The 26,697-nt window shown below is 40.8% G+C and overlaps 1 protein-coding gene and 1 long non-coding RNA gene across 8 annotated transcripts in view; one reads left to right on the top strand and one right to left on the bottom strand.

The window, feature by feature from the left end:
• PARPBP (PARP1 binding protein) overlaps positions 1-26,672 on the bottom strand; it is a 29,117-nt gene extending 2,445 nt beyond the window's left edge. For 2 of the 7 annotated variants that reach the window (XM_079992659.1, XM_079992661.1), the window contains exons 1-11: positions 26,565-26,666; positions 25,819-25,971; positions 23,619-23,772; positions 17,975-18,199; positions 16,126-16,236; positions 15,226-15,396; positions 13,508-13,662; positions 5,893-6,076; positions 4,829-4,995; positions 3,698-3,779; positions 311-473 (exon numbers count right to left, since the gene is read on the bottom strand). In XM_079992659.1, the coding sequence (XP_079848785.1) occupies positions 311-473; positions 3,698-3,779; positions 4,829-4,995; positions 5,893-6,076; positions 13,508-13,662; positions 15,226-15,396; positions 16,126-16,236; positions 17,975-18,199; positions 23,619-23,768 (1,408 nt within the window). In that variant the 5' untranslated portion in view covers positions 23,769-23,772; positions 25,819-25,971; positions 26,565-26,666. Of the gene's footprint in view, positions 1-310; positions 474-3,697; positions 3,780-4,828; positions 4,996-5,892; positions 6,077-12,760; positions 13,478-13,507; positions 13,663-14,332; positions 14,446-15,225; positions 15,397-15,694; positions 15,807-16,125; positions 16,237-17,974; positions 18,200-23,618; positions 23,773-25,818; positions 25,972-26,473; positions 26,495-26,564 lie in introns of those variants that run through there. The other 5 variants (XM_079992660.1, XM_079992662.1, XM_079992665.1 and 2 more) reach the window with 5 other exon arrangements.
• Positions 16,246-19,921, top strand: LOC307225412. Its single transcript, XR_013842986.1, has 2 exons — positions 16,246-17,161; positions 19,651-19,921. It is a non-coding gene; the product is annotated as an uncharacterized lncRNA (long non-coding RNA).
• Positions 26,673-26,697: the final 25 nt, after the last annotated feature.

Raw genomic sequence — 26,697 nt, 5'->3', positions numbered from 1 at the left:
GATATCAGAACCTGGAGACAGAAAGCAGCAGCAGGCATGACTGCCTTCATACCCTGTTCATGGACTTCCCAGGTGCCCCGAGAGGCCAATGTTGGAAATAGATGAGCTAGATGAGTCTTTGGTGTGATTCAATAGAACTCTGATTTTCTTATACAAAACAATTTTAGATATGATTATAATGGTTAATTTGAATTTGGCAACATACAAATCCATCTGGCTTATCAGAAAGATGCAACTATATAGTCAGTCACTGAAAAGCGGAAAGGGAAAGCAAAGAGGTCTTGAGAAGTTTTATTGCCGATTGGTTTACCTGCAGTTGATTCATTTTTAGAGTCTGGAACAGCCTTTTCTTTCAGTGCTGGATGTTCACATGTTGGGGCCTGGATTGCCTGGAAATGCTGACCCTTTGACTCAGTCATTTGGTCATCTTTGTAGGTGCAAGAAAACTGAGACCTAATTAAAGGTTGCTTCAACTAAATTGAAAGAAGTGAAATTATGAAATGCAGGTGGTTGCTATGAATGTGATTTCTAATATGGAAATCTGATGTGAAAATACTTCCAGAAATTTAGATAACTATATTTTACATTATATACCGTATTGGCCCAAATATAAGCCACATCCCCCCCCCAAAAAAAAAATTCTGACCATGAAAAGTGCGGCTTATATTAATGACCTTACAAAAATTGGATTGGAGTGGGCTTGTCCCCAGATGTTGCCTGGTTTCAACTGGGCCAGCTCCCAAGATGGCAGCGCAGTGAGGGGGTCCCTGAGAGGGAGCCAGAAGGTGAGGAGGAGGAGGAAGGGAGGAGCGCGGATGAGCGAGTGATAAGGTCTGCTAGGAGGAGGAACAGGAGATGCAGTTGGTGTGCTGGGATTGGCGCTAGCCTGAGGTGCTGCCTGGCTTTAGCCCGCCGAGGGGCACATGAGTCCCGCCAGCCGCTGCCTCTTTCCACCCATCCCATTGGGGGCCCATGGTGGTGTTGACCCTCTGGAAGCGCTGCTGCCCACTGCTGCTGCTGCCGGAGTGAAAGAGCTGCCTCCTTGGCCCCCCTCAGCCCCCACTCCTCCTCAGGTATTCTCATTTCTTTCCCCCCCCCCTTTAATTTTAAAGGTGCAGCTTATATTCGGGTGCAGCTTATATTCGGGCCAATATGAATATACCGTATTTTTCGCTCTACTGGACGCACCGGACCACAGGACGCACCTAGTTTTTAGAGGGGGAAATCAAGGGAAAAAATATTATCCCCCCCCCAGCCCCAAAGAGCAAAGAAGCCAAGACAGCGAGCGGGATCCATAGCCGTGCAACCCCTCCAGCCAGGAGCTAAACCTCTCCAGCACAGCTAAAGAAGAAGACAAGGCAGCGAGTGCGATCCATCCCACTCACTGCCTTGGCTTCCTCTTTAGCCTTGAGCAGCATCTTTAGCCTTGCACAACGGGATGGATCATGCCTGCTGTCCACCGGGGCTGGACTACATGACTCCTGCGGTTCCCTTCCAACCCTGCAATTCTATGACCTTGGAAGGTGTTGGGGGTCTCCACCACTGGAGGCTTTTAAGCAGCAGTTGGGGCACCATCTGCCTGGCGTTCTTTAGCTGTAATTCCTACATTGTGAGGGGGCTGGACTAGATGACCCTCGGGTGGCCCTCCCAGCTCTATACAGTCCTACACTTCTGCGGCAGGAGATCCACAGCCAGTTCACACAATACCCACTCCCAATTTTCATTGGAGAGACATGTGGCTTCAGTGTCTAGGTAGGTACCCCCCTACCTGCCACTCTCCCCCCACCCCACTTAAGCCGAGGGAATTCCTGCCCAGAGAAGCTCCCAGATGAGGCAAGGGTTAAGATCTACCTCTGGTAAATGGCTTTCCCTTTTCTCTTCTTCTTCTGTGCTATTTCCTTCTTTTGTGTTTTGTTTAATCTGTTTTTATTGTATACTAAAAGAAAAGCTGCAAAGTTTCCTTTTTTATAATATCCTCCCCTCCAAACTAAAATGTTAATCTAGATAAAAACACTGATCCAGAGGAAAAGAAGGGGGTGGAGAAAGGACGAAAAAAGAAAAAGAGGTAGAGATAGAGAGATTTTTTAAAAGTTGGCTTCTTTAGCCTTGCGCAGCCTCCCACGGCTGGAGAGGCGCGCAAGGCTAAGAAGGAAGCCAGGGGAGCGATCGGGGATGGATCGCGCTCGCTGCCCGGGCTTCCTCTTTAGCCTTGCACAGCCTCCCGTGGCTGGAGAGGCACGCAAGGCTAAAGAGGAAGCCCGGGCAGCGAGCGGGATGGCTTCCTCTTTAGCCTTGCGCAGCCTCCCCCCGGCTGGAGAGATTGCGCAAGGCTTTTCTAGAGGAGGGAGAAGGGACTGACTGACCGCGTCAGTCCCTTCTCCCTCCTGGGGAAAAGCCTGCAAGAGCCGCACAAAGCTTGTGTGTGGCTCTTGGGGGCTTTTCCTGCCTGCCTCCCCCCCTGCATTCGCAGTCTTATCTTGTTCCGCCGATTTCAGTGTAGCGTAACTGCATTGTATGATACTATATTTGGTGATGTTTAATATATGTACTGTAGTTCCAACCTATCACGTTGCATTATCACAATACCAGAGGTTGTGAGATTAGAATGAAACACAGAGTACCATTACAATTGGTGCTTTACTGATATAAAGGCCCACAGGATTAGATCTAAGCTGTTAAGCTTTGCTTAAAAGGTAAAGGTAAAGGTACCCCTGCCCGTACGGGCCAGTCTTGACAGACTCTGGGGTTGTGCGCCCATCTCACTTAAGAGGCCAGGGGCCAGCGCTGTCCGGAGACACTTCCGGGTCACGTGGCCAGCGTGACATCGCTGCTCTGGCCAGAGCCAGAGCCAGAGCCAGAGCCGCACACGGAAACGCCGTTTACCTTCCCGCTGGTAAGCGGTCCCTATTTATCTACTTGCACCCGGAGGTGCTTTCGAACTGCTAGGTTGGCAGGCGCTGGGACCGAGCAGCGGGAGCGCACCCCGCCGCAGGGATTCGAACCGCCGACCTTTCGATCGGCAAGCCCTAGGCGCTGAGGCTTTAACCCACAGCGCCACCTGCATTTTAAGCTTTGCTTAAAACAGTTTAAATCCAAATTAACTTTAAAAAAACCTTGATACATATTTTTCTTCAAAGGACTCTAAGTATGCTTATTCCACTGCAGGAGGCAAACTAATCATTTACAGCAATGGCTTCTGGAGACTGAAGAATGTCCAAATCCACCCCTGCTGTTAAGGTACTTGCTACAGACAAATAAGCAGAAGTGATCAGTTCACAGAGACAGACCAAAATGCTCTGTTTTACAGCTTTTTCCATCTTTAGAAAACTTTCAGTATGCTAAAGCCAGGTTGGGGGGAGCACCTCAGCCAAACACATCTTCCTAATCTCCACCCCATGCACTAACTTCAGTTCTTTATCCCTTGTATTAAGTGAGAGTTCCCCAGTCTGGGTTTATTATCATGCTTAGGAAAGGAAGTGTAGGAGCTGGTGCATGAGGGTAGACAGTGTTTACCCCAGTGCTTGTTCATGGCAGTTTTGTTGTTTTTTAAGGGATGGTGGGGAGAAAGAAGAGTGAAATAAAAGCATCATTTTACCTGAAATTGCAAATCAGGCCTCAGACACCAGACAATATAGATATGTAATCAATTAGATTAATAATAGTTCTCCTCAAGGCAAGGATTTTGTAGTTATCATACCTTAATTTTGTTTTCACCAACTGCTGTCCGAATTCTCTGTCTCAAAACTTTTGGAGAAGATCCACTAGATTGTGCTGGAGATCTAAATTAATATAACAGTGACTGTAAGCAATAGTGACCAGCCCAATATATGAGAACATATTACGGTGAATTTTCATTACATGCATATATAGATTTGGCGTCTGTTTTTTAAAATTCCAAAATAAATGACTTTTTAGCATATGAACAAAAAAGCAAACCCAGTCCCAAAACAAAACCTACTGCAGCTGCTCTGACTGGAGAGATGCAACATGTATTTTGATCTGCAGAGACCTTTGGCTGTGTGGGTGTTTAATTCATTTTAAAGAAGGGAGCCAATTCATATGTACACAAAAAATGCTTGTGTAAATAGGTTCCCGTCATGAAACAAATGCTTTTTTAGTTCAGAAATCTGCAGACATACAAAGGAGCTCTGTACCTATTGATGACAGCTTGATTGGAAAAGCTAATATTGGGGCGGGGGGGGGGGAGACAACTTATTTATTTATCATTGTACATACTTTTAGTTTTTTACCCTTTTTCTATTGTTTTTATTTTATCACTGTAGCTGTAATGACCATTTTGGGTAAAGTCATAAGTTTACTAAACATTCTGCTGAAACTGAATTTTTCATTAAGGAAATATGGCTAGCAATAAGGCTTCTCAGTTGCCATATTTTATCTAACTCCAAGCAACATAAAACTGGCTCAATTAGAAAGTATCTTTAACAGTACTTAAGTCTTGGTATGCTTCTTCTCAAGTGTTTCACTCCATTTTTTACTTTGCAATTGTTTCCCCCTTGTTGATGACATTATTTTTGTTATACAGAATTCTATGACTAATATTTTATTGATACAATATTGTCATCCTTTTCCACCCAAGAATAATTCCATCTGAGGACAGTTGAATGCATAACTTCCTGAGCCACTGCCTTTTTTGAAACACACATTCCACACTTCCCAAGTTACAGTATGCTTGTTGTTCTTTACATAGTCTTTGTATAGGAGATAACTGCATATGGGGTGGCCCCAAGTCATCAGCTTCATGGGGAAAAGTATTCTTGCTCTCACCTCTTCTGTGAGGCTTTGCCATTTTTCAGCACCTAGCACTTACCTGAACAACAAAAATGTACAAGGGAATCCAAATTCATCACCAAACAACATTTGGGATTTGTTTTTGGGAGGAGGATCGGTAGCTGCTTCATCCAAAAGTGCTAATAAAGCCTTTACAGTATCTTTGCCACAATAAGCAGTGCCATGGTTTATAGCATGTAGCTTGGGCTGAAATTAAATATTGACTATTATTAGTTTTACAGGAGGGGTTTGCATCAATTGACTCACCTGATCAAAGTAGTTTTAGGTTGTACAATTTAGGATATAAAACCTCTCTGATAAAGCTTAAAACCTGAACATAAATGTTTGTGCATGTGTATCACTGGATCAAAAGTGACTAGTTACAGGTTGGGATTATCAGATACATGGGTGGAGGTTGTATCACATAGTACATCTATTTATCTTAGACCATGCTGTGCCCCAACTTAAGACAGCAAGAATTAACAAGGTGCACCACTGAAGGTGTTCATGCAGAAAGATAATGCCAAGGGATTGAAGCAAGGGAGAGCTTAGCAAAAAGACCTCCCAGAGTTAATAACCAATCCAGCCAAGGAAAAACCCAGCATATAAACATAATGGTAAGGGTAATCACAGTGTCAACCATTACTAAGAATGAAAGGAAAATCTTTTTTCCCCAAAAAATCTAAAAAGGTAGAAGTTTATAATGTTTGGGTAAAATTGTTGTTGTTGGTAGGAATGTCTTGAGACATTAGACAAAATATAGAATATTTCACTCTGATGTTAAGTTATCAGTATTAAATTATTAGAAAAACTCTTTTCTTTCATAATTCTTTAGAAGTACCTTATTTGCCAAGTAAGACTATGTGTGTGTACACACACACACACACTCATCCCTCAGTGCAAAGCAAATTCTTTATTTCAACTTGTTAAACCCATATTATAGGAAACCTAGATTGCATAGATAGTTCTTACATTGTATTACATATATTACCTATTATTGTATTAAATTTGTATTACTGAGTTAGTTTCTACATTCAAATCATTTTTAAAAATGTCCTTTCTTTGATATCAAACCATTAAAAAGAACAAAAGGGGGCCCCTTACCCGGGCTGGACTAATTCCAGTGGTGCTAGCTGTCATAGACTCATGCTGAAAGTTGATAATATTTTTAATCCTCAAATCCAAATCTTGTACAACTTCCTCTGCTGCTTGACAGAAGGCATCCCTGCTGTTTCTTCCTTTTATCAAATGCATCTTGATTGTTGATAGAATTTTCCCCCCTGCAAGTCTAAAAACAGACCTAGGGTCATCTCCATATTCATCTTGGCGCTATTTTAATATACTTAATAGTTCTGAAAACAGAGCGTCTTCACAGTTAATCAAAACTGTTCAGCCAACAGCTTTGATCTATTCAGTTGCACAGCATCATGCAATAAGATCTTGCCCTTTAATGCAATCTTTCACTTTTAAGAATTGGGAGATTACAAGAGTCAAGGAGCAGGGACAGTAGACTTCTCTCTAGTTTACAATTTTAAATAGAAAAGGAAATAATTAAAACTTGCTATGCCATCAGGCTATCATTTGTTCATTCACATTATCTAATTCTGCTCATTAGCCACAAGTGGATTAAAGTTTGAAAAGAAATGAAATCTGCCTGCTGTTATAGAACATTTCCATTTCCCAAACTTTTATAAGCTCATAAGCCAACAAAACTGTTTTGCGTGCTGTATAGCAATAATTAAATAGCTAGCACAAACAGGTCATTTACAAGGTCATATATTTTTAATAAAAGTGTCTGACGTATGCTTCCAGCAGCAGAGGGAAAGACAAGATTTCTGTATTTTTAATACAGTGCATACTTTATACAAGTCAGTTCTCAACACTCCATGATGCATACTAGTGTGTAATCAAGAAAACAGAAATTTAGTGAGGACCATGCAAATAGAATAAGTTCAATTCCTAATCAATAGAATCACTAAGTACAGTGAGCAGCTTTAATCACTACTCCATGGCAATTCTTACATGATTGTTGGGTGTTTGTTGGTATATAGGTAGGAGTAAAGAATGTAAACTTTCCATCCTTCTCTGACCCCCACCATTCAAACTTGATAGGCCTTTAGCTAGCTTAGTAAGAAAAGAAGCTTCTCCTCTGTTAGCTCAATTGCATAGTCAGGGAAATCCTCCTTTTCAAGAAACTCCAGTAGCCAAGCATTTTGTCCCAAATATGACCTCTTAGTAAACCACTACTATGTTTCTATCTACAGTGGTGCCTCGCAAGACAAAAAGAATCCGTTCCGCGAGTCTCTTCGTCTTGCGGTTTTTTCGTCTTGCGAAGCAACCCTATTAGCGGCTTAGCGGATTAGCGCTATTAGCGGCTTAGCAGCTATTAGCGGTTTAGCGGTAAAGCGGCTATTAGCGGCTTAGAAAAAGGGGGGGAGCGAAAAAATCGCAAGACTCGCAAGACATTTTCGTCTTGCGAAGCAAGCCCATAGAGAAATTCGTCTCGCGAAGCGCCTCGAAAAACGGAAAACCCTTTCGTCTAGCGGGTTTTTCGTCTTGCGAGGCATTCGTCTTGCGGGGCACCACTGTAGTATGGATTTTTACCTGCATAATTTCTGATCAAAGAGCTCTTAAGTGTAAAATCTGAGTAGTAAAACCTATGGTACCTTAATCCAGAGTTTTCCCCATACACAAACACTCAGTGCTTTTTTTTTCTTAGGGAAAAAATGTTTAGCACTACTCTCATTTTCCTACTCATATTGAAATACTGCCCCTTAATGAGGCCAAACTTACATTCACAAAATTTTTAAGGGTATGTGTACCCCTGCATCCCCCCAGGAAAAAAAGCACTGCAAAAACTGCTACCTACCTTCCAATAAGGGTCCAGCATAATTAAAACTTCAGTTCATCATAAGTATAAAAAAGACTCTTTCCAGGCCAGGCAACCTACAACAGTCTTTTGATTAAGATGCTTACAAACCAATCTCGCATTAAAAGTTTGGCAATTGTGTATGAGGATCACACCTAGTCTGATTGGATAGTTCTACAAAGAGGGCCATTTAGCTATTATTATTCTTCTAGCAGCACAACATTCAGGAAAACTAAGATCAATGTGTTTGTTTCTACCTAATATTGCTGCTCCAACAGCTAATATCCCAATGCTCATTTTTCTTTCCACGTTCTTCATTTCCAGGAAAAATGTTCCCATTCCCCATCAGATATACACAACTCTAGCTGGAGCAATGAAAGGAAAACTTCATTCATTTTTCATATGAGGAGGCCAAGACAAAGTACTGATCTACTGTGTATGGGAATTAAAGACATTATGCCATGGTTTTCTTCATTTTGCATTAAGGTACAGTATAAACCGCCTGCCAACCTAGCAGTTCGAAAGCACCTCCGGGTGCAAGTAGATAAATAGGGACCGCTTACCAGCGGGAAGGTAAACGGCGTTTCCGTGTGCGGCTCTGGCTCGCCAGAGCAGCGATGTCACGCTGGCCACGTGACCCGGAAGTGTCTCCGGACAGCGCTGGCCCCTGGCCTCTTAAGTGAGATGGGCGCACAACCCCAGAGTCTGTCAAGACTGGCCCGTACGGGCAGGGGTACCTTTACCTTACCTTTACAGTATAAACAGATTAGTCTTCCCATCTGATTCTACCCTTGTTTAATCAAAAGTAAATCTCACTGAATTAAACAGGATTTGTCTCTAAATAACTATGCAAGGGGTTGTACCTGAGGTTGATTTTATTAAGTTGCCCAAAGTATTAAATCTGTTCCTGATACATTGCATGAATGATTTTAAGCTGTACAAAAAAAAGCCAAGCAGTTGAGATTTGGTCTATTTCACTTCCTGCTACATTACCTGTGCCACATTAAATTAATTTAAACTGATTTCTGTCCCACCTCTGACCTGCAATATTAACAACTGGGAAGTTACACTTCTGGTCAGCAGAGAGTGGAGCATACAGTAAGGGGTTGGCTCATCTTCAGAAGGCAGGGTAAAAAACAATTCTAAAAATGTTTGCAGTAGCAAGCTAGAAGAGGAAAGAACTACCCTCCTATCCTCTCACTTGGCCTTGATGATAGCATTGTGGCCATGGGGGGGGGGGGGACACACTGGGGAATGAAACCTTAACAGAATAGTATAAGGAAATAGCTAGAAAAATATGAAGAAGGGGTGTATTTAGAATCCCTGCCTGGCTTACCAGAGGGAACTGCACAATGTGATGTACATAGACCTTTCTATCCCACCCCACTGATTTGACTCAAAAGGCAGAGCTGTATGCACTATTGTCTGCTAACTAGAAAAAAAATCTCTGCTTTAGAGTAAATCCAACTTTTCATTCTTTATCAGTGGATTATACAGGAAAGGGATTTACAAATGCAGTACCCTCATGGACTAGGTGGAAGGAGAATTAGTAATCACAGCACTTGTTGTAGGATCCTCCTCCCAAAGGCTGCTTCTGTCAAAACATATTTGTCTAGTTTGAGGTGCCTGGTGAATGTAGAGGGGTGAGCCCATGTGAATGCCCTGCAGGTGTCCTCCGTTGAAGTTCAGGTATGCAGAGCAGCTGAATATGCTCAAAAAACTGGTTGATCAGTGTCCCAAGTACAGTGGTGCCTCGCAAGACGAAAAGAATCCGTTCCGCGAGTCTCTTCGTCTTGCGGTTTTTTCGTCTTGCGAAGCAACCCTAATAGCGGCTTAGCATCTTAGAAAAAGGGGGGGGGGCGAAAAAAATTGCAAGACTCGCAAGACGTTTTCGTCTTGCAAAGCAAGCCCATAGGGAAATTCGTCTTGCGAAGCGCCTCAAAAAACGGAAAACCCTTTTGTCTAGCGGGTTTTTCGTCTTGCAAGGCATTCGTCTTGCAGGGCACCACTGTACTAGGTACATGTCCCATGTAGGGAATCTATGAATAAATGCAGGGGGGTGGCAACAGGAGCAAGGGTTGGCAATAGAACAGAACCACATAAGAACTGCTTAGTGTGGCTATGGGACCTTCCCCCAATCCAGTAACATTCAGTCCAGGGCCACCAAATGCTTTCAAATCAAGACAAGCTTGCACAAACTCAAGGATCTCTCAGACGCCTGAAGCTGTGGCCTGGACACAAAGGCATTTCCACCAGCAATGGAAAGCTTTCCTGGCCATTTCATAGACAAACATCTGGAAGCTAGGATTTTCCAGGCCACTTTATTGGGAAAACCCTTCGTCTAAAGCCACTCACGGTCTAAACACAGAGCTGCTGCCAACATGGGGGCTTATGGGTTAGGAAATCCAGCTGCATTGGGATATGCCAGAGTTCTTAACAGCCCATCAGGTCCAAGAACCGCAGACTCTGGAGCCAGTGGCAATTCACTAGTTGGACCCTGTCTCAGAGAGTTCTGACCTTCTGTAAAAGTTTGGATAGGAGGAGAAACTGTCAGAGTAGTGACAGGGAGGTGACACGGGTACCAGGTGGCCTATCTTTCTCAAAACTGGGTCTTGGATGGGGGAAAGCCTTGTAGGTGCACCATGCCCATTAGATGAAGCTGGATTCAGGTTATGAACTTCCTTGTTTTGTCCAGAAGGTTGTCTTCTTGCTCCTGGGACACAAATATTTTGAGCTGGATTGTGTCACCCCCTCCTCACTCCCAGGTGTTGGATCCTCTCAGCTGTGATGAGAAAGCTCTTAAGTTGATTTATCATGAAGCCATGTTCCTCCAGTACTAAAGTGGTGGTCAGGATCTCCCTGCATGCTCTGGCCTTGGATACTCACAAGTCTGATCCTATAGTAAACAAGTTGCTGGCAGCATAAAAAGAATACTACTCCTCAATATGATTTTATAGTATGTACTCTTTCTGGGAACTATGTGACGGAGAGAGCAATACAGACTGTCAAGAATATGGACAGCATTCAAAAACCTGATAAGACATAAAACAGCTTCCCCAACATCTATTCCAGGAACAGGAAAGCATATATCAAAATCCTATTACAGAGGTATCAGCATTTTTATTTTTTCCCGTCATGGCAGTTACAGAAAATGCACATTGCAATTTATAAGAAATATAATGTATTATATTACGGTATGTTGTTATACAATAGAAAGACAGCTCATGATAGATTGTGGACATCAATCAGCTGGAGAACTTATGTTATTTTACCAATTACTTATTTTAGAATGTACATTTTTATAGAATTGGTGTTTGAAATGCTCGCTCGGGTATTTTGATGCCAACTCTCTGGAATTTCCCCTCGCCATATTCAAAGCCTTGTATTATCCCTCACAGTTTTCACAAACCTCTTTTTACTCCAGGGTCAAAGACTTTGGAAAATTCATCAGCTAGCTAATCAAGCTTTTTAAAAAATAAAATAAAATACAGTGACCACTCTGGTAAACTCCATTCTCACTAGGTACTGTTCCCCTATGGGTGCCTCATCAAGGGGTCAATGGTTTTTATATTTGAACTTCTCATGTAATGACTGGTATGATGTGATGGGCATGCAGATTTATAACTATCTCAGGTTAGAAGCATATTCCATTATTTAAGGATGCCAGAAATATTTGCCCAGTTAATGGTTTAACACATAGCTGGGCTGTTTGTCTTCTCTCTGCTAAAAAAGCATGGCCAACTAAAGGACATCCCATGTAGCTGTTCAAAGAGTTATATATCCTGAGCCCACAAACTGCTCGAGGATACAGGAAATTTTTCTGGTCATGTGATACTGAAATATATTTTCCTAAGGAACCCTCCATTATCATGTCACCTCTCCTCCCACACTGGCTCTCTGAGAAGCTTTGTAACTATAGCAGAGAAGGTCAGAAATTAAGGGAGCTGGAGTTGTACAATGTTTGGAGGGTCACAGGTTTGCTATCCTTAATTTATAAACTCATTTTCACTTGAATCCCACACGCACCTCCCTTCTCTCTCCCTTGCAATCCTTGTTCTGTCTGCAAAGTTGACCTCCTGTTATACAGCTCACAGTTATCAGGTTCATGTATCAGGTTCTCATCCTTCAATGAACTCTTCTTTAATTAAGTATTTCCTGAACTTTTGCCTAAACTGACTGCTTCTTCCTCCGCATTTCTCGTCAATCCCATTTGTTCTTCACCCATCCAGATTTGCCCAGATACTGTGAACTACAAAGTTCTTTGAACATAGATGTCACTTCTGTGGTTGTGCACAGGATGTAGTACTAGGCAAGTTTGCAGTTACAGCACTAGCCTCTGTTACTACAACTGATATTCTTTGGTAACACAAGAAAGCAAGCTTAAATCAAAACTAGAGAAAGAAAAAATGGAACAGAAGCAAGAAAGATTCACATATCACAATAAAGCACAGGGCAATGTTTATGAGCTAGAATTAGTCCAAACAAGTCCCAGTTTCATGTGTTCCTCCCCTCTGGAATTTGGAAGTTTTAACCTCCACTTTTAGTTAAGCTCATCTTGCTATGCCATCTGGACCCCGAGTTATAATAAACTTTATCCATCAGCTTCAGAAACCAGTTTGAAGTTGGCTTCTTTTAAAATTAACCATACAGTGGTACCTCAAGTTAAATACTTAATTCATACTGGAGGTCCGTACTTAACCTGAAACTGTTCTTAACCTGAAGCACCACTTTAGCTAATGTGGCCTCCTGCTGCTGCCGTGCCGCCGGAGCACGATTTCTGTTCTCATCCTGAAGCAAAGTTCTTAACCTGAAGCAATATTTCTGGGTTAATGGAGTCTGTAACCTGAAGCATATGTAACCTGAAGCGTATGTAACCTGAGGTACCACTGTAGTTTTAACCACAGTTTGTTTGTCCAGATAACACAACAAACTGTGGCAAACTTAAAGCAAAAGCTTCTGAACTCACTCACCCAGCCAGCCACATTGGAGTTGGAAAGAGGAACATAGTGTGTAAACTTCTGGCTTATTTCCGTTTATGCATGTCACAAAAAACTAGGAGTGAGGAACCTCTGGCCCTAATTAGGCAGTCAGGAATCCACCTACTTGTCGGTCACAGCTACCTGCCAGTCCCATGACATCATGGCAGGTATATGCAAGTAACAAGATGGGAGAGCCAAAAGGGCTGATCAGCAGGGCTTCAGAAGCACTATACGCTCAGTTTCTGAAGTACAACCATCAGCTGCTCACTAGTACTCCAACACGCTACATCATCCAGTGTCATTGTGACATCTGGTGATTGACAGGTGAGTGGCCCAGCGCAGCTCAAGTTTGGGCAGCAGGGGTTGGGGAAGAGAGAAGCATAAGGCTCTGGCCTGCTAGACTGATCCAGTTGCTTCTGTGCTAAACAACATATAGTGTGATGTGCAAACCAACTCAAGCGTGTGGGAAAGCAAGGAAAGAAAGAGACCAAGGCTGCAATTCTATGCCTACTTTCCTGACAGAAGGCATCTTTTAACTCAATGGGCCTTATTTATGAATAGACATGTATAGGATTTCTGTGTCTACTCAGAAGTAATTTCCAGTGCATTTGATGGGGCTTACTCCAAGTCAAACTATTTTCAATATTTTTTTTCAAATAACCTCTCTTGCCCTGTCTGCTTTACTGCAGTTGTTATTAAGGAAAGGCTGAATAGATTCAATCTTCATATTGATAGGCTTACAAGGTTTGAAAACCCTCTATCTAAAATAGCTAAGAATGAGTGCATTTGTAATAGCTGCTGGCTTTGTTTTAATGAAGGAATACACATTTTAAACAGTGCTGCATGTACACATACATAGGAAAATTATTACCTCGGATCCTGGACTTCACCAATAATTTCTTCCAGTTTATCAATGAAGTGAACCAAGTGTGAAAGTCCCTTCATATGGGTTCTTAAAGGATCAGTTGGGGAAGGGGCATAACCTTTTCCTCCAAGTTCTATGGTTCTGATAAAAGATGTCGCCATCTAACAAGACATATAATTTGGCTAAGTAAAATAGTAATGCAAACATAGAAAACCAATACACCACACGTAAACCACAAATATTCCCACAAATATCAGGATGATTCAAGGCATCAAAGAAAAGTCCAAATTATTCCTTAAAATTAAACATAATGGCTTTCTATGCGATTGTAAAACAAAGACAAATCTGTTCCAAATATGATAACTGTGTGCTATTGTGAAGCAAAACTACAAATCTTTGGAAAACTTAAGTATATTAATTGTTCAACCCATTCTACTGTTTCAAGCCAGAAGGATTGTGCCTGCATAGTAAGACAAATTTGATCTTCCCATTAGCCACCTTACATTTAAATGTTTTGTGCAGAATTCAATTAAAATTGTGTCAATCAAAGCAGGTACTAGCATCAGGTGACTTCTGGGTCAAAATTCTGACCCCACAGCTGCCAATTCAGAGGTGGCCTGTATGGAAGGCACATAGGTCTGCCTCAACAGGACTTGGGATATTCATTAACCCTCAACAACATCATATAGTAATCCTTTGGCAAAAACGTACACAAACCCAGTTAACCAGTGCACCAGAATCTGGTGGGTCTACAAGTGTGTTCTTCTTATCTACATATTGTATAATTAAAAAAAAAAAAGATGGGGGTTAGATTTTTAGAGAACCCCCAACCTTGTAGAATAATTCTGCCAGTGCTCATGGATACACTACAGATTGTGTGTGCTTCATAGGATCTTGACTACTCAATGGAAAGTATTTCGTCATTCTTCTTCTTTAGAACAAAGCTGCCAAAAGAAAACCATGTTTTTATACAAAGAAGTTTTCTTTCTTTGGTAACCATAAAAGAGTGGCTGATGAACATAGTCCAAGTCCATAATTCATAAAACACCAAATAATACAACTTTAGGAATTGAACTGATTAATCTTTCACATGTTTCCATACTTATTCAATTATAACACCCCAAAAACTTGACTATGCTACATCAAACCTGTTCCCAAGTCATGTTTTGAAAGGAATTAACATTTAAAACCCAAATTATGAATACATGGTACAGTGCTCTGGCCTGAGTGATTTCCTATGGCTCTGCCACTGATAATGGGCAAAGATCTTTGAGTAATGCCCATTTGACAGAGAATTTAGGAAACACTTTTTTCACAACTACTGCTTCATAAAGCAACTTTAGTGCTCTGAAGCCCTTCAGTTTTGATTTGCTCCCCTCTGGCTCCACCAAAACTATACTGATACAGATGGGCTGTCCTGAGAAGCTAATATATTAGAATGATTTCAGTCAACTTTTTCAGTATTTGGTGTACTGACACAGCATACCTGACTGCAACAATCCTCACAGAAACTATGCCTATATTCACTTATCTAAAATGGCAGACTGGAGGATTTGTACAACCAGCATGGATAACGCAGTACAAATGGATGACTTCTGGCTGTTACATGAACAATCCCAATCCAGCTCCTATATAGTTTGCTTTAAAAAAACCCAAAAATCGTCCTATTGCATCTCCTCAATGCCTTCAAATACAAAAAAATTGCTTTGATTTGTCATACGTACCAAGAATATGGACATTTGTCTCTGCTGTGCAGCATGCTTTAGGTCAGTAAAAGCTTCCCTTCCAAGTCCTCTGTCAGGAACGTTTAAAATGTAAGCAAATGCCAGATCATTCTTGGAGTTAACCAATATACTTAAATATGCATACAAAATTTTCTTCACCATCATTGGTAGCTACATAAAAGAGAATCCTGTTAGTTTATTCTATAATAGTAATAATAATAATAGGTGGCTTCCAACAAAATATTAAAATACTGTGATACATCAAACATTAAAAGCTTCCCTAAACAGGGCTGCTTCATGAAAACACAATTTAGCAAAATATTAGGAAACTCTCATGTAGGAAAGCAAAAATACTACACTAGCTTTCAATTCACTAATCTACATTTTGAAAAATCAGATAAGCAATTAAAGAAACAAATATGGATTATAATTAATACATAAAAGTACACTGGACAAAATTTTAAATTACTTTTGTTCTTTCCAGCCTGAGATCTACACTTTCCATACTGACCACCCTGGCAATAGACACTATTTCATCATAGGACTGTTCATCATTCCAATCTTATTAATGACTCCAAGTAAATTTTATTGTGTCAGGCATTCTATCTCCAGAGCAAGGTTTGAGTAACTGAAAGGCAGCAGGGGTGTACAGGTAAGAAAACATGGGTAAAGATTATGATGGGATTCTGAATCTTGGAATCTTTTACCATGCTTATCTACATGTTCTGAAATGTCTTTCCACAAAACAGAATACTAGTTTTCTTCTTTCAAAGAAAGCAGAAATGCAGCTAAATTTCAATACTGTATTAGAGTCCAAGTGTGATTTCTGTACATAAGCAAATACGGGTTATGACAAACACTATGATAGTTGGAATATAGGACAATACTCATACATTTTACCTCTTCATGATCCTGGTTCACTCTGCTGGTTGGTGTTGAGGGGGTAGTAAGAACTGAATGATTCTCAATGGCTAAATCTGCTGTTCCAGCAATAAATTCTAACAGTTGTGCCTTTGGGAAGCAATAAGATATTTCAGAACTGTAACTAGACACTCTCCTACCATTCTTTTCAAGGAACAGGTTGTGGAGACTGTTTTGATTCTTGAGTACCCAGAACAAAGTTTGCTGCACAAGTAGATAGCAAAAATCCCAAAGCAGAAAAGTGGTTGAGGAATATGGATACTCAAAAAGAAAACTTTACTGGTTAGCTTTAAACTGGTCCTTGTTGAGAATGCAGGATTAACCATTAGTGCCAGAATCTCTCAGAGTGCTCCTTTTCTCTCTGTTCACATTCTCCACACCATCCATAATCTTATATATGACAGAAGTATCAAAGATTATGCATGTTGTGGAGAAAGTGGATAGGAATTACTTCTTCACACAGTGCATTAACTAGAGGATTGGCTCCCACATGATGCAGCAATGGCTACCAACCTGGGTGGTTTAGACAAATGCATAGAGAATAGGGCTACCATGGTTACTAGTCAATGTTCTCTCTCCACTGTTAGAAGCAGTGTGCCCCAGTATACAAGTTGCCAGGAATCCTAAGTAAGAATGCTATTGCACTCACATCTTGCTTGCGGGTTTTCAGTAGGTATCTGGTTAATCACTGTGAGAACAGGATGCGGGAATAAACATCTGAACTGATTCAGCAGGGCTCTTATTATAATTTTTTAAGGATATAACATGCCACGATCACATTTGTAAAACAGATGCTTGATGGGGAGGGACCTAAAAATTGATTCCAGAATGCTTGTTGGATAGTGAAAACCAAATTGCGGCTTCTGATTGGCTGCAGGAAGCTCTTGTAGCCAATCAGAATCCACAGAATCCCCATCGGATATTCAGGTTCCAAAAGAATGTTTGCAAACTGAAACAATCACTTCTGGGTGTGCGGCGCCAAAACATATGAGTTCTAGGGCGTTTGGGATCCAAGGTACGATTGTACAAAGAAATCTCATAACAAGAGAAATTTCTTTATATCCCAGTAGCAGAGTACATGAACATGGACATATGTAAGGCTGGAATGGGCTTTAATTCCTTTAGATACAAGTTTCTGGTACTGTTTTTGTTTTTTTAAAGGTGATTAAGTGAATCAAAAATGTGCAGGCATTTGATGATAGGGAAATAAAATGATAAAAAATATTCAAGAATCAAAATTACAAAAAAAAATCAAAAATCAAAACTTCTAAAGCAAGATTTCAACAGGCAGAACTTTCCTCATCACATGCTCATAATTTAAAGTACCATAGCAGTTTGTCTTCATAATGTTTCCGATTAAAGTGACTGCATCCCTGGAATTTAATTCTGAGTTACTCTGACATGAAAGAGCATCCTTTCCATAGAGTTGTGCCAGACACATTAAGAGGGGATTATCTTATTTCATAACCACATAGCTTTTATCCTTACCAAGTTTAGCACAAAAACTGAAGTAGCTTATATGGCTAATATGTGGCTTTGGCATGGATTGCAGGATTACTGTGTAGCTAATTTAGCTTCATCTACATCACTTTCTTGGCAACATTTTATTCCATTCTTTTAAATAAGCCCACAAAAGTTACTAGCCCACAAATAATGCTTACCAATCCACATTTACTTTGTTAGCCATTTTTGTGACACAGCAACAGGCTAAGATAAAGCAAATTTGAGGTGTTCGTTTCCCTGCTTGGTCGCCTTAAAGTCCAGCTTACTTGTCATAGGCTATGAGTAAAGTGGCTGTTTTAATTAAATAAATAAATAAAATACTTACACAGGAAACCGATTCATTTTCCAGTGCTAGTGCCCTACATTTTTGATAGACATCTATTAGATCCATCATATTGCAGCGTTTTAAAAAGCTAGCATATGCACTTGTGATGTCAGCATAGTTTTCAGGAGCTTCCATATTTTTCTGCAGTATGCCCAGTTTGCCAGGTACCAAGTAATTCCAAGTTAATAGCAGTTCACTAAGAGATGCTTCAAAATCTCCGCGGTTCTGTAAGTTAATACAAGAGGGGGAAATCTGCTTACCGTACTTATTTGGAACAGGAATTGCAGGCTAATAAAATACAAACCAGTCTTACAAAGTTATATTATGCTGAAAAGCAAAAACTAATCACATAGAGCATTTAACTATTTTTATGAAAGACTTCAGGGAAAATACCCTTATCAATTTCCTCCCCAAGCCTTTTAAAAATGCATTGTTGTGTCATGGTTGGATTCTAAGGAGACTATATAGGAGAAAACATCAAAATAATATATCTTTGTGGACTGATGACTGTTTCTAAGGTTTAAAGCTACATTTCAAAATCATCATGTGACTTAGAGCCATGAGACATATGTTAGACTCATCTTCCTATGGCCACTTATAGCCTTTTCTGTTTTCCTCACTCTTCCTTTCCTCAGTTTTCCTTACATTTTTCGTATTTATAGCAATGCCTTACTTCCTGGAAATATCAGCCTAGTGTGGTACAGGACTAGGACATGGGGGACCAGGGCTCAAATCCTCACTCAACTATGAAACTCACTATGAGACCTTGGGCCAGTCACTGCCCCTCAGACTAACCTACATCACCAGGTTGTTGTGGATATTAAATGAGAGGAAGAACCATGTATGCCTTTAGCTCCTTGGAGAAAAGGGTATGTGTGTAACAAATGTAATAAATAAATACATATCTTAAAGAGTTTCTAGAACCTGGTCTCCCACAGACACTGACCCTTACATACTTATTTTATTTATTAAATTTCTATTCTGCCCTTCCCCTCAATGGAGCTCATGGTAGCAAACAACACAGTAATAAAACTGTACATATAATAAAATAAAAACATATTTTAAACACTTAAGAATGACTAAGACCATCTAAATACATTTAAAAGGCTTGTTTACCTTCCCCATGGTGGCAGCATCATATGCCATCTAACCATTCCCTGGACAAATGCTTGGTGGAGTGGAGTGGCTTCAGACTAAAGCTGAACTTGCATCCAATTGAAATGATTTGGACAAGCTAGTCTTTATCTATACAGTGGTACCTCGGGTTAAGTACTTAATTCGTTCCGGAGGTCCGTACTTAGCCTGAAGCACCACTTTAGCTAATGGGGCCTCCTGCTGTTGCCGCGCCACTGGAGCACGATTTCTGTTCTCATCCTGAAGCAAAGTTCTTAACCTGAAGCACTATTTCTGGGTTAGCGGAGTCTGTAACTTGAAGCGTATGTAACCTGAAGCGTATGTAACCCAAGGTACCACTGTACTACATTGATTTCAATAGGAAGTAAATGTCATCTGTGTCCAGTCCACTCACCATGTTCACATGTCATGCTATGCCAGTGTTTCTCAAAGGGTGTGGCATGCCACACTAATATGTCAGGAGAGGATGGCAAGGGCAGCAGGAAGATTTGAGGACAATCATTCAGTGTAGTATAGTATCATTTTTTTATTATTATTTGCAGAACATGGATAGATATCTTTTCAAAATGAGAGGAAGAGCACCAAGCGATATTGAGGACAATCCTAGCTGTGATCCAGAATTGCTGTTTAAACAGAGTGCTTGAAAATAGCATTGGCTATTCTTCTACAGTTCTCCGCAACGTACTGTTGTGAACAGGGATTTTCAACTCTGACAAATATGAAAGATTGCAAAAGAGAAAAAGGCCTTGATGAAGAGATGATAGTTTGTCTGATTCAAATTAGACATAATATAAATGAGATTACCTGACAAAAGCAAGCTCGCGTTCAATGAGAGGTGTGAGTTTATATACATATTTATGGCACATATGTAAGAGGCTAGTCTATCATATTTTGGGAATGATTCATGTTCTTATTTAGCTGCCTTGTTTTATACTTTCTGGATTTCCCCTGATCATATTATAAAGTAATTGTGTTCTATTTTATAAATCAAGTACTGATAGGATTTCTTTCTTATTTGTTTTCCAATGTATTTCTTATCAATAAAATATTCAATGTGGTGCAAGCAAATTTTTATTCTGAAAGTACAGTCCAGAGAAAAAAGTTTGAGACCCACTGTACTATACTATGGTTTAGTATTACAGTATCTGCATGAGAAGAAATGAGCCACAGTGAGACTTCCATCATGCAACCATTTGAAAAAGTTTGTAAGTTTTTTACTTTCCTTTGCTTAACTGTGGTTTTGCTGTGACTGACAAATTGTTGCTAAATTAACTACAGTGGTGCCCCGCAAGACGAATGCCTCGCAAGACGGAAAACTCGCTAGACGAAAGAGTTTTCCGTTTTGGAGGTGCTTCACAAAACGCATTTCCTATGGGCTTGCTTCGCAAGACGAAAATGTCTTGCGAGTTCCTGCGGGGGTTTTTTCCTCCCCCCCCCCTTTTCTAAGCCGCTAAGCCGCTAATCTGCTTATCTGCTAAGCCGATAAGCCGCTAAAAGCCGCTAATAGCGCTAATCCGCTAAGCCGTCAATGGGCTTGCTTCGCAAGACGAAAAAACCGCTAGACGAAGAGACTCGCGGAAAGGATTCTTTTCGTCTTGGGAGGCACCACTGTATAGTTATTTTCAAATCAACCAAACTCAGATTGTTGTTTCTGAAGTTGGCTTGTTTAAACCATAGGTGGCATAACCAGTGGGTCAGGAGGCCACACCAGGTGGATTGTGGCAATGCTGTTGCTGCCATGTTGAACTTTAGCTAAGGCTAAATCCCACCTTCCTGTAGCTATGCCTGTATTGAGGTAGCTCTACATGGAACAAAGGTACTCTGTTCACTTTCTGGTCTATATCTGTGGCATTCTAGAATTCTCCTGGAATGAAAGTATGCTGGGAACTAGAATGCAGAAGTGTTTTGCTGGGATAGTTTGGCTGCCTGGTAGTTGCCATCATAGCAGCTGATGGGGGCCCAGGAAGTGATGGCAAAAGTCTGGTGGTTGCAGCTCTTTTTAAAAAAACACTGTTTTGAAACCAGTTCTTTGAAGTGTAACTACTAGTTAAGCTTCAGAATAATTCAGTCAAAATCTTTTCTCACAAGATGAAGAATTTGCAGAGCTTAACTGTGTTTATACTGGTATTGTAAAAACATTTTAAATCCAAATAAAAATGCTGTCCAGATATCAGTTTTCATGATCAGGTGCCCACCGTGACAGCATATTATTCATAGAAAGGATTGTGAGAGTTTGTGGTAGGACTCAGAAAATGTTTTGCTAGGAATAAATGCCAGCTGGCTAATTTATAAAGGAAGTTCACAAAGTTCAACACTTTAATTCTCTGATAGACAACAGGAATATTATATTTCACAAGGGTAAAGTGAAAAAAATCAAACTTTTACCAATCTTAAAGCCCTGCAGTTCTTCCAAATGTTTTTTGGAATAATCATGTACTTTCTGAACATATTACTACAGAGCTTTTTTGTTCTAAATTCCAAATTTCTAACAAAATTTCTTTACAGAAATTATTAAATATATTTTTTAAATAATTACACCGAAAATGGAAGTATGTTGCATCATGTTACTATGGAGGAATTACAAAGAAACTATGCTACCTATATGTTAGTGCAATGAAAAAATAGGTATAAAATGAGAATTCCTGGGTGCCAATTTTGGGGCAAGTACTCTTTGGTGAGAGAACCCCAGCAGAGATTTAAAATCACTAAATATGCAGCATACTAAAGCATGGAAATATAGGCTGTTAGAGCTATAAAAGATGCCCTTGTGAGTTCCAAAGCTTCCTTCTTTCCCTAACATAGAAATTTGGTAAGTTAAAAATGGTTTACTTACAAACTCTCCAAAGGTCAGTTTCATGTGCTTTTCCATACAGCATTCAGAAAAGGTTGCACAGACAGTATTATTATTAGTATTTATTAAATTTTTCTACCACCCTTGATCTATATATTTCAGTAAAACGTGGCTTAGTTGCATAGTGGTGAAAGTTTCAAAATTATTGGTACAGGAATTCAAGAGAGGCTTGTTAGAGACATGCGGCTAGGCTGGAGCAACCAACTTAGCCTCTTCACACACTGCATTCATCAGGTAGATTGAAGTGGCTTGATTAACTCCCTCCCCCAAAGTAAGCTAAACCTGGCAGAAAAGTTTAACCTCTTCGTGCATTAACTAGACTAAGCATGTTAGTAATATGAGGCTGGCTATTTGTAAGTTTGCTATCTAAAATAAAAATTATTATAAAATGCATATATAAAGCCTCTGCTGAACCAGCTGCCAGAGAGATGCAACAGAGGCCCATACTGGGTACCCTCCAATCACATGATTAGCAGCAGGGCAGGCCCAGGATCCAGTGGATCCTGTGCTGGCCCAACCCCACAGAATTGCAGTTGTTTCTGAAAGCAGCTTCCATACACTAACCATTTGGGCAACCACATTGGGGTGCTCCCTGCAGAGCCCCCACACCAGCAGAGGGGTTTGGATTGTTCTCTGTCTCTTTTAAAAGTTATGTTAATTCATCGGACAGAAACAATGCTTATTTTTGGTCTGGTTTGATAACAATGTTTGTTTGCCCTTGCAAACCACCAGAACAGCAGAGGCCAATAAAAGTTCCAACTTTTCACTAAAGATCTTTGTTAAACAAAAATATATCATATGTCAGAAAAGTGTATATATAACTATAAGCATAATGTTACAGATGCAGCTGAAAAACAAGTTCCTCACTAACCCTCCCCACTTTTTCATCTGCTTATAATTTTATGATGTAAAATCCTTTTGAGCTGAAAATTTCCATGGTCAGTCTCAGCAGAAGAAAGTGAGCTTTCCTGGAAAAGTCTGCTGAGGTACTTCATCCTTCAGCTGCTTGCACTTGGACAAAGAAGAAAAAATTGGTTCCACTGTAACCAAGTTACACAAATGCTAACCTTGCAGTAATTGTAACTTGAATTATATGTACTTCCAACTTTATTAGAAATGTAGTCCTCATTAAGATCCTAAGTCATTTAAGTAGTTAGGCATATATTTAAAGACACACACAAGGATATGCTAAATTGATTCCATTCCAAAGAAAAGAAAATTAAAACATATGTTATGTTAACAGCCAAAACATTAAGCATCTAACACTTCCCAACATTCTGTTATGCTTGAGTATGACAAAGAAACAGAAGTCAGGGGCCTTATTCATCATCCATTTGAGACAAAAAGGACCAGAAGTAGGTTTATTCTCATAACAGTGTTACCTTTTAACTTTCTCCAGTGAGGATGAATGGTTTCCAGTCAATGGAATGGGGAAGAAAGAAGAATGTTCAGTGGAACTCATACATATAACAAAAAAGCCACATTTTCCCATTGCATCTGAAACAGCCCAATGAGAAATATAAGCAGCATTTTGAAGAGGCTAGCAAGACTCCTGCCTTCTCAAGCATCAGAAGCAGTAAAGGCATCCTTCAGCTTTATCTGGGCACCTTGTGAACGAAGTATTCAAGACAGAAAATTTCCCTAACTTTGTTCACTAACCTTTTTATTGACCTCAGCAACCGATAGGTACAAAGCCATCAGCATGCAATCTACACCACACACAGTAGTCCTTTCAGATTCTGAAAATAAGCGCCATTCTTTTCGAAAACACTGAATAATATTCAAGATCCTTTGCTGAAGGGAAGCCATGATCCTAAAATTAGAAAGTAAAATAATACTAATTTTACTTAGTTTCAGTGTTAGAAACACATATGTATAAGCTAATCACCAAATGACAGCTTAAACCTAGGTTGAGGTTGCCAAAACTGAATGTCTAGGTGTCTTTTTGTGCAAGAAGATGTATATATACCGTATTTTTCGTCCCATAGGACGCACCAGCCCATAGGACGCACCTAGTTTTTTTTGGGGGGGGGGAAATAAAGGAAAAAAAATTTTCCTTTATTTCCCCCCCAAAACCAGGTCGGGGAATCCAAACCAGGTTGGGGAACAGTGGTATGGCGGCGCGGCGCCTCCCCGCTGTCCCCCGAGCTTGTGGGGCTGCCCGATGTCTGCCCAAAGCGCGGGGCGCTCTGCTTCAGGGGCCCGCACGCCGGGCAGCAGGCTGCTATCCGCAGCCTAGGGAGCCCTGCGGGAATTCCCCCGGGCTCCCCAGGCTTGCTGATAGCTTCCTGAAGCCTGGAGAGTGAGAGGGGTCGGTGCGCACTGACCCCTCTCGCTCTCCAAGCTTCAGCGAAAGCCTGTATTCGCCCCATAGGATGCACACAGATTTCCCCTTCATTTTTGGAGGGGAAAAAGTGCGTCCTATAGGGCGAAAAATACGGTAATTATTATTATCTACATTTCTATACCACTTTATATTTTAAAGAAAAAATCCCAAAGCAGTTGGAACACATTAAAATGCTAAATAAAACAATCCAGAATAAAACTAATTCAAGCTTCAATGAAAATCTTTCAGACCCTTCTCTAAGAGCTTTCCCCATACTTATTAACCTACTTAATTTATATAGCTTCTCTATAGCAGAAGTACTCAGAAGTGTGGTTTAGTGGTTAAAGTGTTGGACCAGGACTTGGGAGATCAAGGTTCAACTCCCTACTCAGTCATGAAGCTCACCAGGTGACTTTGGGCCACAGTCCCTCAACCTACCTCACAGGGTCATTGCAGGGAATAATTGAGGAGTAGGGTGAACCATGTACTCCTTGGAGGAAAAGGTGGAATATAAATGCAATAAATAAGTTGTTCTGCTTACCTGCTTAAGAAAGCTGGAGAAACCAGCCAGATGGAGATGTCAGTTGCCAACTTGGCATCCAGAGATCTCATGGTAGCAATTGGACCCATGCCAGTAGCAAAATGTGCCTGGCATCTGGCTAATTTCTAACACTGCTTAGTTTAATTTTGAACTACACAGGAGGGGTAAACCTTTAAAAGAACAGGATAAACATAATATTCTCCATGACTAGGGGCATGAGAAGCAAACACATCTAAATGATATTCAATAAGGACAGAACATGGCTGAAGAATAAATGTGACCTGGAAACAACAGGGAAATATGAAAGATTATGGTAAGGTGAGTTACCAAAGTGACAGTATGACAAAAAAATCCTATGTCATTTGAAGGTACATAAAAATAACCTGGGGGCCAATTCTACATTGGCTTTGTGTGCCAGATCTCCATAGGGAACTGGTGCACGCAGGAAGATTTAATCTCTTCTCAGCAGATGAGCTGGGGGTTAAATTCTACTCAGTTTGGCTACATTAGCCAGTTCTTTACATAGAATTGGTGCATACAACCAACTCAGTGGTCTGTGAGGCCAATCCTGGTAAGGATCTGGCCTGTGCAGCCAAAAAGATTGCCTGGTGCTTGCAACAGAGAACATATAACACTTATACTTCAAAAGTACCACTGGTTGCCAATGTGTTCCCAGACTAAATTTGAAGGTGCTAGCACATACTTTTAAAAGTTTGGGCCTATATAACTCCCTCCATACGTTCCTTCCTTTAAGACCTATGAATGAGAACCTTTAGGCACTTATTGTGTCTATTAAGCAAGAAGCTACTGTGATGGCTCTGAAGCTTTGGGAGCAACTCAACACATTGTGACAGACTGGGGATCCTGCACTTGTAAGTAGATGTTTAAAGCCTAATGGCAATCATCATTTATTAGTTCATTCACTCTCTCTTTTACACCAGCTGTGGTTTTATCTATCCCTATTTAACTGTTGAATTGTAACTGTCACTCACTTCAGAAAATCATGATGATTGAAAGGCTGGTTCAAAGTGACCTGAAACGAATTCAACCGTGCGGTGTTTAACACATAAAGCTCTGGTAAAACCAGTGATGTATCACTTTTTCCCTGTGCTGGCAGGGTGGCTCAGAGCTGTACCGTTTGGATCCTTGCGAAAGAATGACCACAAAGACAAAATTTAAAAACTTTTAAAAGCGAGGTGGGAGGAGAAAATGTCTAACCAAGCACCTGCTAAGAGTTCGAGAAAGCCTTCTTCACACATTCAACATACAGTAATATGCCTAATCCTCCCCGTGTCCCCAGTCACCGCAGCCATGCCTTTATTGGCAGCGTAGCACATTCCCTTTTTTGTAAATAATTTTTATTTGACTTTAAGAAGATATAACAAAAGCAATTTAAAAACCACATAAAGATATTACTCTGAATCTCAGGACCCCTCCCCCCATGGGTCCTAATAACAATGTTTACAACTACTTATCAGGTCGTTGTCCTTTTTTTTTATCCATCTAAACTCTCCATATTTTTTGTTACTTTACAAGCGTAGTTAAAATCCTGCTACACATTCCTATCCAGCATGGGATGTACTACTGTTAGGAGCAAGAAGAGACCAGGGCGTTGTTCTCTTCCCCCGGTCAGTTGGCAACCCTAACTTCTAGCAACGCCGTTATTAACGTCCTCCCCTCTCCGCCCCACCGCTCTCCTCTGCTGGTCCGACAGAGCTACGGCCACCTCCCTACTCACCCTGCGGTCGCGGGACAGAACCGCCACCTTTCTAAGCAGAAGCTGGGACTCAAAAGCCCGGTGGGTTGCTAAGCAACCCTCAGCACGCTCCGCCAACCGGCTGTTCGCGGCGGTTTAATTTCAAACTCGTCGG

Source organism: Podarcis cretensis (genome assembly GCF_951804945.1).
Source record: "Podarcis cretensis genome assembly, chromosome: 10".
Lineage (NCBI taxonomy): Eukaryota > Metazoa > Chordata > Lepidosauria > Squamata > Lacertidae > Podarcis > Podarcis cretensis.
This window is presented reverse-complemented; position numbering and strand designations above follow the sequence as displayed.